This window comes from Strigops habroptila, chromosome Z (assembly GCF_004027225.2).
Source record: "Strigops habroptila isolate Jane chromosome Z, bStrHab1.2.pri, whole genome shotgun sequence".
NCBI classification, from domain to species: domain Eukaryota; kingdom Metazoa; phylum Chordata; class Aves; order Psittaciformes; family Psittacidae; genus Strigops; species Strigops habroptila.
Genome location: NC_044302.2, coordinates 41,278,249 through 41,291,716, shown reverse-complemented (window position 1 = coordinate 41,291,716; position 13,468 = coordinate 41,278,249). Strand labels below are relative to the sequence as shown.

The window sequence follows — 13,468 nt, the reverse complement described above, 5'->3', positions numbered from 1 at the left end:
CAGGGATGTTTACATTAAGCTGATGCTAATTTACCTAAGAACATTATTGAAAAAAAAAATCTGCCGGGCTTTGGTTGACACAGACTCATCCAGCCAACCTCTATTTAAATCCTAATGGGAAAAGTAGGTTTTAGTCTAGATATGGATCTATAAAAGTTTAAGTGGATTAAGTCCCTGTTCATGTGGTTCGGTTGATAAGCTGGAGGGAAGGGATGCCATCCAGAGGGACCTTGACACGCTTGAGAGGTGGGCCAATGCCAACCTCATGAAGTTCAACCAAGCCAAGTGCAAGGTCCTGCACCTGGGTCAGGGCAATCCCAGGCACTGCTACAGGTTGGACGGAGAAGCGCTTCAGAGCAGCCCTGTGGAGAAGGACTTGGGGGTGTTGGCTGATGAGAAACTGAACATGAGCCGGCTTCAGTGTGCACTCACAGCCCAGAAACCAACTGTGTGCTGGGCTGCATCAAAAGGAGTGTGACCAGCAGGTCAAAGGAGGTGATCCTGCCCCTCTACTCTGCTCTCATGAGACCCCACTTGGAGTACTCTGTACAGTTCTGGTGTCCTCAACATAAGAAGGACATGGAGCTGTTGGAGCAAGTCCAGAGGAGGACCACGAGGATGATCAGGGGCTGGAGCACCTCCTGTACGAAAACAGGCTGAGAAAGTTGGGGCTGTTCAGCCTGGAGAAGAGAAGGCTGCATGGAGACCTCATAGCAGCCTTCCAGTATCTGAAGGGGGCCTACAAGGATACCAGAGAGGGACTCTTTATCAGAGACTGTAGCGACAGGAAAAGGGGTAATGAGTTCAAACTTAAACAAGGGAAGTTCAGGTTAGATGTAAGGAAGAAGTTCTTTACTGTAAGGGTGGTGAGGCACTGGAACAGGTTGTCCAAAGAAGTGGTAATGCTCCATTATTGGCAGTGTTCAAGACCAGGCTGGACAGAGCCTTGGGTCACATGGTCTAGAGTGAGGCATCCCTGCCCATGGCAGGGGGGTTGGAACTAGATGATCTTAAGGTCCTTTCCAACCCTAACTATTCTATGATTCTATGATCTTGTCTTGTGTAGGTGAAATTCCTTTGTGAAGAACTACAGCTCCAAGTAATCACACCTCTCACTTCAATTCTCAGCCACATGCTACGGAATTATAAACAGAACAAGAGCAAATCCCCTACTCCCTTTCCCACAGCATTCTTCTACTAGACTCTGGGCAAGAAACTTGAAAGTACAGTAAATGAAGGATCTGGTCTGATTTGATCTTCATTCTTTCCTCAGCACTTGAAACTCTTAGTGAACTGCAAAGTACTTGCAATCTGCTTTATTTGTGCATACAATGCTTTGAGACAGCAAAGAAAGAATACCAGTGTTTGTGTAGCTTCCTCCCAGGCACACATGCTATGAGTTTGTATTTTGTCCTGAGTCCCATCCAGGCAGAACTGACTACAGTGCAACTCCTTCTCCCATTAGCCTAACACTTTTTTTAGGATCAGTCAATGATAATGCCAGGATGATGATATAGATCAAACACAGAGTATTTGCTTTGCCTTGAATATCCAAGCCCTCCCCCTCAGACCTGCAAACACTGACTCAAAAGATAAGATTTGAAAAGTTCTGTGCCACTTTAAATCCTCTTCTGAATTATTAGAAAATGCCAGCAAGATAATAGTAACTTCTTCCTGCTTCCTCTGATAAAAAATGCTTTGAAACTTTTATATCCTTGCACATATTTGCATATAACAATATTTTTGTATAAAAATATCCTCTGCAAATGTACTTCTGGTGTAAAACTCAGCCCTCCCAAGTTGAACACCAGTTGTTTAATTTATGCAAAAAAAAGACTCCAAAGCTTTGCTTTGCCACAGATTTTTTTCACTTATTTCATGTTTACTTGTAAAGTATCTTGTTAAATCAGCACTTATCATTCTTTACCATAACTGCACCTGAAGTTTCATAGAATTCTATCTCACTGCAGCAAAATCTGCCTGAACATTTGCATGCTCTCCAGAGACAAGCATTGTCAGCACTTGGCAAATCTTTCAAGTAGCAATACTCACATTAAAATTTAGTAACAGCCACTTGTGTACAATATGAAATATCTTCTGGAGTCAGGTTTTGAAATGAACAGCCCTTGGGCTCCCCAAGAACACAGCCCTACCCAAATTGAGAAGTTGAATATTACTAATGATGTCTACTTCAGTACTGTAGGGCTGCAATTATTATTAATAATAATAATAATATAGATTCTACAATCTATAAGATAATAGGTGCTATCAGACACTGTATCTACAGGAGCACTCTTGACATCCAAATACATGAGCAACTCAACTCTGTAAACCGTATCCAGCACATCCAGCTTCTAATCAGCTTTATAATTTTGTTACATAGATATTGACAAAAGGGTTGTTAAGGAAAGGAGATACCACATCATAACCTTCGCTTGACAGGTGTTGAGACAAGTAAGAATACAAACATTAAGCCTGCTAACAGCAATGCTACACTTTGGTCATTCAGTGCCCAGCTCAGCCACATCCACCTGAATGCTGTAGAGAAGAAGCTGCGGCAGAACCACAAAATTGTAAGCTGAATTTACAACCAATTTATCAAAACCGTGATTAAAAGGTAGGCTCTGGGCATTCAGGGAGCAAGTGAGAAAACTGAACAGTAAGCTGCATTTGTGCTAATGAACCTAGGACTTGAAAAGCATGAGGCATTTCTCAAGGGAGGCTGGAAGGGCAGGAGGCAGCAGAGAAGGGCAGCAGGGTAATGAGGGGCAAGGCCAGCTACTCCTGAAGAAAATCTCTTTGTTTTCTTCATGCAGGCCTCTCGACAAGCGATACGTGTCTACTCCCCCCTTTGTTAGTAGGATGACTACAGAGAGACAGTGCTATGGCACTGCTGGGGTGTAGTGGGTAAAGCCTTGGAGCACTCCACAGGAGGAGCTTCATGACTGCGGAGGGGGGGAGACCAAGTACAATGGCAGCAGGGGGGAAGGTTAGATGGCAAGGTTAGGGAAACTGTTTCAACAAAGGTGAGAAACACACAATTAAATTAACACTAAAACACAGCAAGAAACAAAATGTAAACATACTCTAGAACCTTTTTTTTTTCCTTTTTTTTATTTTTTTTTTTTTTTTTTTCTGGGAAGGAGTTGGAAGAGAAGAGGAAAGAGGAGTGCAGTTTGCCCAATCAGAGCCAATTTTTTTGTTGTTGTTGTTCTGCAATATAAGGGCAGATTCTTTAATGGCCAAAATGAAAATGTCAGTGGGATGGCAATGCATAGTTCCCACTCTATGGGTTGCACTACACATTTTCATCTTGGCAAGAAATGTGATGTAGCTCAGAAACAACAATCCCAGAGTATATTTAGCTACTAAAGCTGTGGCACACAAATGTCACATTCCCATGAGTCAACCCTTTTAAAGAACCCCCTCTTCACGCCCCCACAGATATTCCCCAAGATGCCTGCACTGAATTAAAAGTGAAGCATATGGATGGATGTGACATCATCAAAGCACCCGTGCTACAGCAAAGAAAGCAGCAAGTAGATTCTGTACAATTAGTACAATCAGTAAGAATCTGTTTGTGAGCAGAGCAAAAGAAAGAAAACTCTGTCCAAAGGATTAGACACAACCAAAGAAGAACACCACAAAGTACCTTGCAAAACAAAGAGAAAATATAAAGAAAAAAAGAAAAGTGAGTATTTTGTTCTTTGTGAATGTGTGAAAGTAAAAGAAATCACAGCAAAAGTGAAAACAAAGTCTTGATAAAAGGATAGCATGCATAACATTTTCTGATTTAATTTTGTGTATGAACTCTTTCCATTGCCCTTTTAAAACAACAAAAAAGTAGTAATTCTGGAGCCAGCTGGCTCTGACTGGGCAAGGCAAGGAGTAACAACACACAAGTGGATGGTAATGGTAAACAACCATGCGGTCACCTCTGCCGCCATTGTTTTGATTGTGTGTAGACTGCTTCCAGCTTTGTCAATATTCATAATTAGGCACCAAAGAATGCATGATATTTAAATGACTCTGTCAAGTGCTAATAAGGCTCTTTGGTAACCATCACTCCCTGGGGAGGGAACTATTGAATGTAAGCCTTATCAGTCAGTGAGTTGAAGCGAAAATGATTAGAATCCAACAGCTATACATTTATTAATATTTTCAATGCACATTTTTCTGAAAGCTTCTACTGGCATACAAGGTGCTTTTAAGAGATAGCTTTCCATCTATTAAGCATTGCTTTGCAAAAGATTTGTGAAGTAGGGACCCATACATAACAAATAGTGCCATTAAAATGCATGCATGTCTCTGCATTCCTGTGGGTACATAAAGGGCCAGATCTTTAACTATCTGTTTCTGATGCCACTCCCTTCCCTTCCCTTCCCTTCCCTTCCCTTCCCTTCCCTTCCCTTCCCTTCCCTTCCCTTTTTCCTTTCCTTTCCTTTCCTTTCCTTTCCTTTCTGTTTTCCTTTCCTTTCCTTTCCTTTCCTTTCCTTTCCTTTCCTTTCCTTTCCTTTCCTTTCCTTTCCTTTCCTTTCCTTTTTCCTTTCCTTTTCCTTTCCTTTTTCCTTTCCTTTCCTTTCCTTTCCTTTCCTTTCCTTTCCTTTCCTTTCCTTTCCTCAAATCTGCTTAATGACATCCCATCCACTCAGGGTAGAGGAAAGAAAGATACCACTTACTCTCAAAAGAGGGAACACTGGATTTCCTAAGAAATGTCCTCTCACCTCAAGCGTTTTGGATACCAGCTGTTACTAATAGACTGGACAGAAAAATAAAATAGTTGTATTTTTCTGGCTGTCAGCATTATCACTGATTTATTGCTGCGAGGAAAGAGGACTGCTAGGTAAGTCACATGCCATCTTTAGAAGGGCATGGAGGTTTATCTGCCTTCCCTCCTCTACATATGTGATACCCAAAAATAACTTCTTCTAAATGGCCCTTCTACAGCTGGAGAGCAAGGGCTGAGGAATTAAAAAAATGAGGACAATATCTCAAACTGACCTTATGTAGGAATAGGAATCTGAGCTTTCATCTTCAGCACCATCAGTCACTTGCACCCTAAGTTATGACTTTGAATTCGAGTTTGGCAGCTGTCTGACATTTTTCCTCTGCTGAGGCTCAGCAGCCCACAGGTGTAGAGAGGTTCTGTGCTTAACTCACATGTAAGCGTATCAGGTTCTAGAAATTCATTTTTTTGCTTTAGATTTGCAGTTATTTCCCCTAGATGTCTAGGATCCAGCTCTGAAAAAAATTGTTCAAACAGGGGCCACTTCTAAAACCCAACTGAAGGAAGAAAAGCAAATGGCAGTTTTCCCCTTTTTTATAGGAAAGCTAATTGCTGGAGGTGGGAGACAAGTTTGCATCCTCTGCCTGAGGGAATTCAAATCTTCATATTCCATTTCCTGTCATCAAGCCAAGGCTACTAGATTAATGTTTGCCATAGCATCTTGGGAAATTTTACTGCAGCTCCTGCCTAATTTGACTGGCCTTTTCAGCTGGAAAAGAGCTTCAGGCTTCATCTCTGCTGGGCCAGCCAGGTGATGCCCATTGCCTTCATGGGTAGGAACTGTGAAGGTTCTTTGAGGTCAACCCTGGGGAATTCAGTGAGAAATCCAGGATGCCCCAGGACTGGGGTAGGCACTGTGTATCTGGAGCTGTTGTGAATAGCAGGCACTGAGTTCACAGTCTGGGTCCAGACCGCTGCCAGCTGTTCATGCAGCTCTGCCAAAGACTGTTCTGTGATGTTAACAGGCTCATCACTCCCTGTTCAAAGTCTCCATGGCCAATGCAGAGAATTCAAGATTCACTGGGTCAGACGGAGGGGAAGGAATACGAGTTACTAACCTACTAGTTTGGGCAGACAAGGCAAAGCAGCAGGTCTGGCATGCTAGTAGCTTCTCTAGGAACAGCTGATGCTTTTGCCTAATGAGTTTTTAATGTAAAATGAATGAACAATAGAGACTGGAATCCACATTTCAATTAATATTTGAAGTGTTTTATATCAAGTATTCACAGCAGAAAGGACTGAAGCTCATGTGTGTTCTTGCCCCTGGTGAGTGCCCTAACCACTCAGCAAGTGAGTTTTGCTCATTCCCATCCTTCTTCAGGCCCACTGAGTACTTAATTAGTCTATACAGAGTGAAACATCTTCAACAGGGAAGAGATTGAAATAAGCTATCTAAGAACACCTTGGAGAAGAATAACAAGGACTCAGATCTCCCTAGGCAGTGGAGCTACTTGAACCTAAGTCCCCTATTTACAAAGGAACCATTTTAACCTCTTTTGAGACACAGATTAAAAGCAGCTGGGAGAACTACGGCGGGCCAAGATGGAATGAGAAGGCAACACCATCCTCACATAGGAGAAAAGCTTCTTCTTCTCTACCCAAGTCCAAGTAGCAAGTTTTGGCAATTCTCTGCCTAATTCTGTGTATGTATAGCAAAGAGGGACTGGAGGCCAAAGGACAGGGCTGTCACTTGTACTGGACCCAAGGGTTCTTCAGCACAGGGTTGAACACTCTGAAATGACATCTAACTCCAACCTTTTGGTACTTTAAAAATGCAACACAGAATCTCTTCCCACCAGCAGCCATCTCCGCTAATGATGTCTTCAGCTCCTACTCTCAAAGGTATTTGATGCTCAGGTCTCACTGACAGCGGGACTTAGGCCTAGTGTCTAGGACTACTGTCAGTTTACTTCAATGGTTAAACTAGAGCAGACCTTCGGTATCTCTTCTCTGTTATTGAGAAGTGGAAATAATGTGAAATCAGCCAAGATCTGCTGTGCTGCCCTGGGGATTCAGACAAAAAGCCAATATAAAAACGCACCCTTAAGATCAACGGTAAGCTACAGATCTTCCTCTGCCAGAGAACAGGGCAGATCAAGTTTAAAGAGAGCTAAATCCCCACTGTTTCCCTCTTTCCCGTACACATGCAAAACATGCTCTGCAAAGGCATACACTTCTGTTTGTTTTGTGTGGTTTCCTCAGGCAGTGAATTATCTAGGACTGGGACTGAGATTGGCTCTTTAGTTTCAGGCTTTATGATAAGCTTTTAATTATAGCACAGGAGTTTCATTACATGTTACTCCGAGCCAGCTGGAAGCAGTTACACTTTAGTCCTCCCCCACCATGCTCCTCACCACAGGACGTCATTTCCAAGGCCTTACCCTTCTTGTCTTGATGATTATGGGATGAAACTGCCACATATGGATCTGTATTTTCAGATGAACCAAGCGGATCCTTCCAATCCAGCATGCGTCCCCTAGCATCATAACCCTGTCGAGCGTGAGAGTCGGAAGTGGTGGTGCTTGGGACTAGGGAACTGGAGTGTCCTGTTTACATTATAAATACAGGTAGGGAAGACAAGTCTCATTAGTCACTTCCCACACTGAGGAACGCACACACTGCTTTGTTTCGGTGATGGGTGAACTTCTTGTCTTAGGCTAAGCAGTGCTTCCAAAGTTCTTCAAAGCATGGCCCCAAAGAAACGGGATTTGAACCTTCCAGATCAGGGTGCTGAAAGGTGCGTGCACACCTTCGGCTGCCACTGAGCTGGCGGTTGTGTTCTTTTACTCAACAAAGTTAAATGCATGTGGAAGAGGTTGAGCACACTTCATCTGAGTCAAGCATCCTTCAGCTAGATTTATACATGCCTGACCAACGCTGAGATGTCAGCCCATGTGTCTAGTACTGGCTTAGTTAAAAAGCAATTTTAAAACCAATTTGAAATGGAATAACTTCTAATACGGCTGAAACAGAAGGGGAATGCCAGAAGGGCTATAATATGGTGACAGCAGTGGCTCTCTGTCCCATGGTCTCAGCGGAATGAAGGGCTGCCTGGCAACAGCGTGCTTGTGCTGCAGCATTGCCCTCCGGATGGGAGATGTGCAGGGCCCAGCAGCTGCTTGCACCCACATGCACCCTTGCCCTTGGCCCTGTCTGAGCTCACAGACCCAACTGGCCCTGAGATAAGCATGAAGCCGAACATCATTTTTGCTCAGAGAGACAGTGAAGATAACGTTTGACTACATGGACCTGCCCAGAACCAGCAACTCCAGCAGCTGCTGGACAGAGGTCTCGCATGCCTTTTTTCCATTACAGGTACTCTAGACATTGTTACTGTTGTCCTGAATAAGGCTGAGGAGTTCCTCGCCCATCATATATATCCCAACAAACAGCACATCCATAGGACATGCCCTGCTGTGTGGAAACACCACACAGTTTTATCAGCGATTTGGCTTGGCAGAGCCGTGTGTGTAGGCTCACATGTTCTTCGCTGCTGGATCCTGAGAAGTATGTCAGCACCCAAAATGCTTGGAGTGCTTGGAGTCTACCATCACTGAAAGATGGCTTCAACCTGGACTTCCCAGTGGCTTGGGCTGCTCTGTCGCTGTTGCGTTGGGGGCACTGAAACTCCATCCATACCACAACATTTTGACCTCAAAACCGCACATGTATCTGAAAGTTCCCTTCTGGCACACGCTTCCAAATGAATTATTTTCAGTGAGACTCAAGGAGCTCTGGGTCTAGTTAATTTGATGTGGAGTAACTTCCCTTTCCTACCTTCCCGAAAGACACTATCAAAGGAGGGGTTTCTGAAACATGCTCAAACACAAAGTAACACAAGTGGATTATTCACAAGACAGAATGGCAGATAACTCTTACTCTTCAGGTAACACCGGGCAGACTGAGAGCAGCCCTCCTTTCTCCTGCCTTCTTTTTAACAGCCCAGCAAATTAATTTTCCTTCCTTAGATGTGACTCCTTGGAGAGGAGTCCAATCACCAGGCTACAGACTGCCCAAGCAGTGACCCTCTCCCTGCTCCTTCTCTTGACATTGTTTCACTGCTCAGAAAAATAATTTGAAACTCACTGGGGCAGAGACAGAGCAACACAAGGAGCTCAAACTCAAATCCTCATGGAGAAGGCACAGAGCTGGGCAGGTAGAGACTGTGCTTCTGTAGTTTATTTTAAACAGTCACTGGATAAGCACAAAGCTTTTGGAAGTTGCATCTCAAAAAGGTCTGCTAAAGCCATCCAGACCCAGCTCTCAAAAGCACAAGAGAGAGCTGATGAACCTAGGTCCCCAGTTCCACTTCCTCAATCAAAAATCTAAATGTTGGCCACCAATGCTCCCAAGCTTTTTGAGGCAGCCATGTGCTTTGTTTTACCCTTCTCTTCAATCAGCTTCATGAGGTTGAACCACTGACGAAGCCAGCAAAAAGGCTGCAACTTCTGTTAAGATGCTGCTATGATTTAAAGAAGTCCTGCTGAATATTAATGATCTTACAGGAAGAAAATGTCTGCACCTCTGTATATTTTTGAGGAGCCCTTTTGATTTACTGCACACAATTATATATAGCAGTACTTTGGACAGTGTTTTGCATAGAACATAGACATAACTAACTCCTGTAACTGGTGTACTTAGCAAAGAAAATTGGTCAAATTCACAGTATTCTCACCACAAAGCCAACCTTTGGCTACTGCAGCTAATCATTAACACAATTTAGCTCTGGACCTCAGGCTGAAGGCTTATGCTGACAAGGGCACTGGATTATTTTTTACCTCTCATGATAGGTACTGTGGTTTCTCCTAGCCATCTTTCTTTAGCACGACAAATTAGAGGCTGTATTTTGTTGAAGAGCTTTTAATGTTGCTCAAATAGAGAAGAGAAGCCAAACATTATCCACTTCTAAAAGGTTTCCATAAGCCATAGCATGGCCGGGAGCATTGGTAACACATTTAGATGGGTGATTGATACACTCTGACCCGAACGTGCTGCCTGCTCTGCAGCAGTCCTGCAGCAGGGCTGCCTATTTCCAAAAGGACAGGTAGAGGTACAGCAACTGAAAAGACATGCCCTCTTGAAGCAAGAATATGCTGGAGCATGGAAGAGTTCAACCCTGCACCATTTTACGCTTCTTAACTCCTGTGCTCATCCCCAAAAAATAAGAGAAATAACTGGACAGAGAACAGGCCAGAAAATGGAAATAATGAGATTTCTATGTCTGCTTTTCCCTGAGGACAAAACCACAGTGCCAGTATTCATGGGGTTCTCCAAGTCTCCAAGTTAATACCCCATTCAGCAACCACAATTATGTGTACCATATTGGTCAGCCTACAAAAAGTGCTGCACTCAACACAGGAAAGCAATTAGTCATAGCTTGATAAGAAGGTAAAAGAGAAGAAAATCTTGCCAAGTAGCAATTGTATTTTATGCCCATGCTTGATGTGCATTTATATACTCATATATATCTTTGTCCAGACACCTCCACTTTAGGTGTGCTTAAAGAGGGAATTCTAAGGAAAAGCCATAAGTATGGTTAAAGAAAAACATTTCTTAACACAGTAATCTAGAGGAAATATATGCCAAAGGGACACATTTTCTGGGGGGGGAAAAAAAAAGGAAGAAAAAGATTTCCTGGACCATATGCTGCAAATACACAGAGAACTTCTTCATAATGGAAAGCTAAGGCTTTGTGAGGATACTAATGTGTACCAGATGGTCATTAGGTAAAGAAGGGTTTCACGCAAACACAAGAAATCAGTCTATTCACTCTGTTACTAATATGTTAGTCTAGTACACACTGAGAAACAACCTTCCACACCTAATCAAGACAAACTTCCTTCCACTTGACTTTGAGGAAGCAAGGCAGGAGCAGATTAGACCTTAATAGCCTGTCCCACTTGTGTTAGAGCTGTATTCTGCAAACACTTACTACTGGACAGTGGCTGCTCCTGTAAGCAGAATCACTGTGTCCTGTAAGTGCCAGAACAGCCAGTACCGCTGGGTGAACTTCACCTCTGAGCAGAGTGGCACCACAAATGCGTGAGCTAGTCAAGTTTCTCTCATAAACAGAGAAAAGACTGAAGTGGCTGGCAATGCAGTCCTGGCCCTTTCACACACAGCCATTATTAAACCTTTACAATGTGTCGTATAGTTTGCAACATGTAGCGAGCCTTTTTTTTCCATTGTACCATTTTTACCTGTGTAAATAAGCTTTCCTGCAATTTAAAAAAGCTTTAAAATTTTGAGGTATGTCCATTACCTCTATGTTAATATTGGTTAATACCTAAACATCTAAAAAACAATTCTGCCTTTGTTTTAAAACAAACCACCTGAAAACCTGCAGAGACAGTGCTTTTCAAACTTCTGTGTTTAAAGCAAACATGTAAAAATCAAAATAGACACTCTTAAAAAAAAAACAACCCAACTGGTTTACGTGCTTCCATTATTTGCAAAAACTTTTCATTTGGAGTGCTGTAATCAAGTAACAGAAGGAGAGTAAAAGCACTTAGTGTCTACAGGCATGGATAATGACTCAGAAGGGCTGCACTTCTGTTAACTATAGCTCGTTCTGAAGTGTACTTGTAAAATATAAGGAGGTTTTTTTCAGGTTTAAAACAAAGACAGGTATTCAATACGTATTTGATAGTTGCTCTAATATGTGCAAGTCATTAGGATCTCAGAGGTTAAGATGTCTGCACACTATCCTATTAACAGCAATAGCAACCTAATCAGACAATTAGAAGGAAAGGCTAAATCAATACTACAGAGGGAGAAAGGACTATGTCTAGGGGGTAAAATAAGGGCCCAATTCACTAAGAATTGATATTTCCAAAGGTAATTGAAGCTGCTTAAAATTTTGCAGAAGAATCTAGCCTAATCTCCTTGTTTAAAAATGTGGTTCTTGCATCATTTCTCTCTGACATTCTGCGGCCAGACCTTCAGCCTGCTATCTTCTCCTTGGGTGTCAAAAGGGATGCACTTGAGCAGTCACCTGTGTGGACTTTGCGCTTTACTTGTTTACAACCCATCGCATGAGACTGCCCCAGAAAAGGAAGCCCACTTGCCAAATTCAGAAGGAGGCTGGTGCCAAGAATACAAAGATTAAAGGCTTGATTCTCCTTTCATTCATACTGCTACAGATCGGGACTAAGTCTGTTGAAGTGAACTGATTTACAGTGAAGTAAATCAAGGGAATCAAGGCCTTATGACTTCTTTTGCAAATGGTGTTTCAAGTGCCTTTACACACATTTAGCCTACTGGGTCCAAAAGCACCCTGAGCATTCACTTGTTGCTATGCTGGTATATCCCAGCATTCTGAGGTTTAATCTATTAAGAAGTATCATTTGCATTTAACTGTACTTAATAACATAAAAATGCACCACTCATAAAATTTTCGTTTTCTCAAGAAAAAGACTCAGAGCAGTCATTACAGGTACCAAAGGTGAGCATGTTTACTGAGACTGGTTTACTACCTCATGCTATAATTTTATACACTTCCTTATGTGGAAGATCAATAGAGGTGACTAGCACATTCTCTTTCATGTTTTGCCATGGTAGGTGAAAAAAATAACTGCAATAATATCAGAACAGGTATTTTCACCAAACCCATAAAAAGAAGAGCTGACTTTCCTAGAGACCACGTTATCAGGATGTACCTGAGGAGGGTCAGTGAAATCATCTGTGAAAGACAGGGCATGAATGGGAACCAATGTTAATGTTGGGTCAGCATTTCTCCACTGCATCTGGCAGTAGAGCCCTACCCAAAGAGCTGGGTTAATTGCTGGAGTCTGTCTTTGGGCTTGACATGCCTGGACAGTAAAATGGACTCTCTTTTATTAGCTATACCCCCAGCTTTTTTCACTCTGCTGCTCACTTGAATAACTTTTCAGATTTCCTGGTCATATTAAAATACCAGCTTTTGCTAAAGTCCCTACTAATATGGTAGCTGATGGGATCAACAACCACAGCCCCAAAGATGTGACTGTTCAGCCTACAAATGTGCTTAGAAGCAGGAAACCTAGAATATTTCTGGCACATCAGCACTATGCAAAGGCCATTTTCTTTATCTTTACATTCAGCAGTACGGATTATAATTATTACTATTCTTTAATTACTCTTTTGTGCATTGGAAATACAATTTTCAAATGAAAGAAAGTACAAGCTGTATATGCAGATGAAACCATGAGTCTTCCACACCTTATGAAGTCTCAATTTGTCTTTGATTTTGTACATTCCCTTCACTGGTTTTCATTATCATGCTTTCAAACAAGTTTCACCTGCACATTTTCCATTTCCTGGTAATAAAGAACATGGGGAATTTGATTTTATTTTTAAAAATGCTGAACAGCATTATTGTGCGTCCAGTTATTTATATTCTGCTGTATTGAGCTGTCATTGGTTCTGGTTTGTACCTACATGTTTTGCAGACACGCGATGAAAGGATCTATTAAATGTTCGTGGCAACTGCACACTAACCTACCTCTTGCTACATTCAGCCAAACATATGGTGGATTTGCCCTACCTCTGCTGAACTGCTAGCCTTTTACAGCCTGAAAGCAACTTTAAAAGCAAGCTCCCATTCCATACGGAAATTTGCCATTACTTCACTGGGAGCGATATCACATATCCTCTTAGCTTGTGAGTACTTGTCTGTGTGCAGGATGTATATAAAGACAAACT

The 13,468-nt window shown here is 42.3% G+C and overlaps 1 protein-coding gene across 10 annotated transcripts in view; it reads right to left on the bottom strand.

Moving 5' to 3' along the window:
- The window catches only part of SEMA6A (semaphorin 6A), a 118,382-nt gene that overhangs the window by 19,933 nt on the left and 84,981 nt on the right, over window positions 1–13,468 (bottom strand). For 8 of the 10 annotated variants that reach the window (XM_030469697.2, XM_030469700.2, XM_030469692.1 and 5 more), the window contains one exon: window positions 7,168–7,332. The exons of the other annotated variants lie outside the window; for them this stretch is intronic. In XM_030469697.2, the coding sequence (XP_030325557.1) occupies window positions 7,168–7,332 (165 nt within the window). The remainder of the gene's footprint in view (window positions 1–7,167; window positions 7,333–13,468) is intronic. 10 annotated transcript variants of the gene reach the window in all.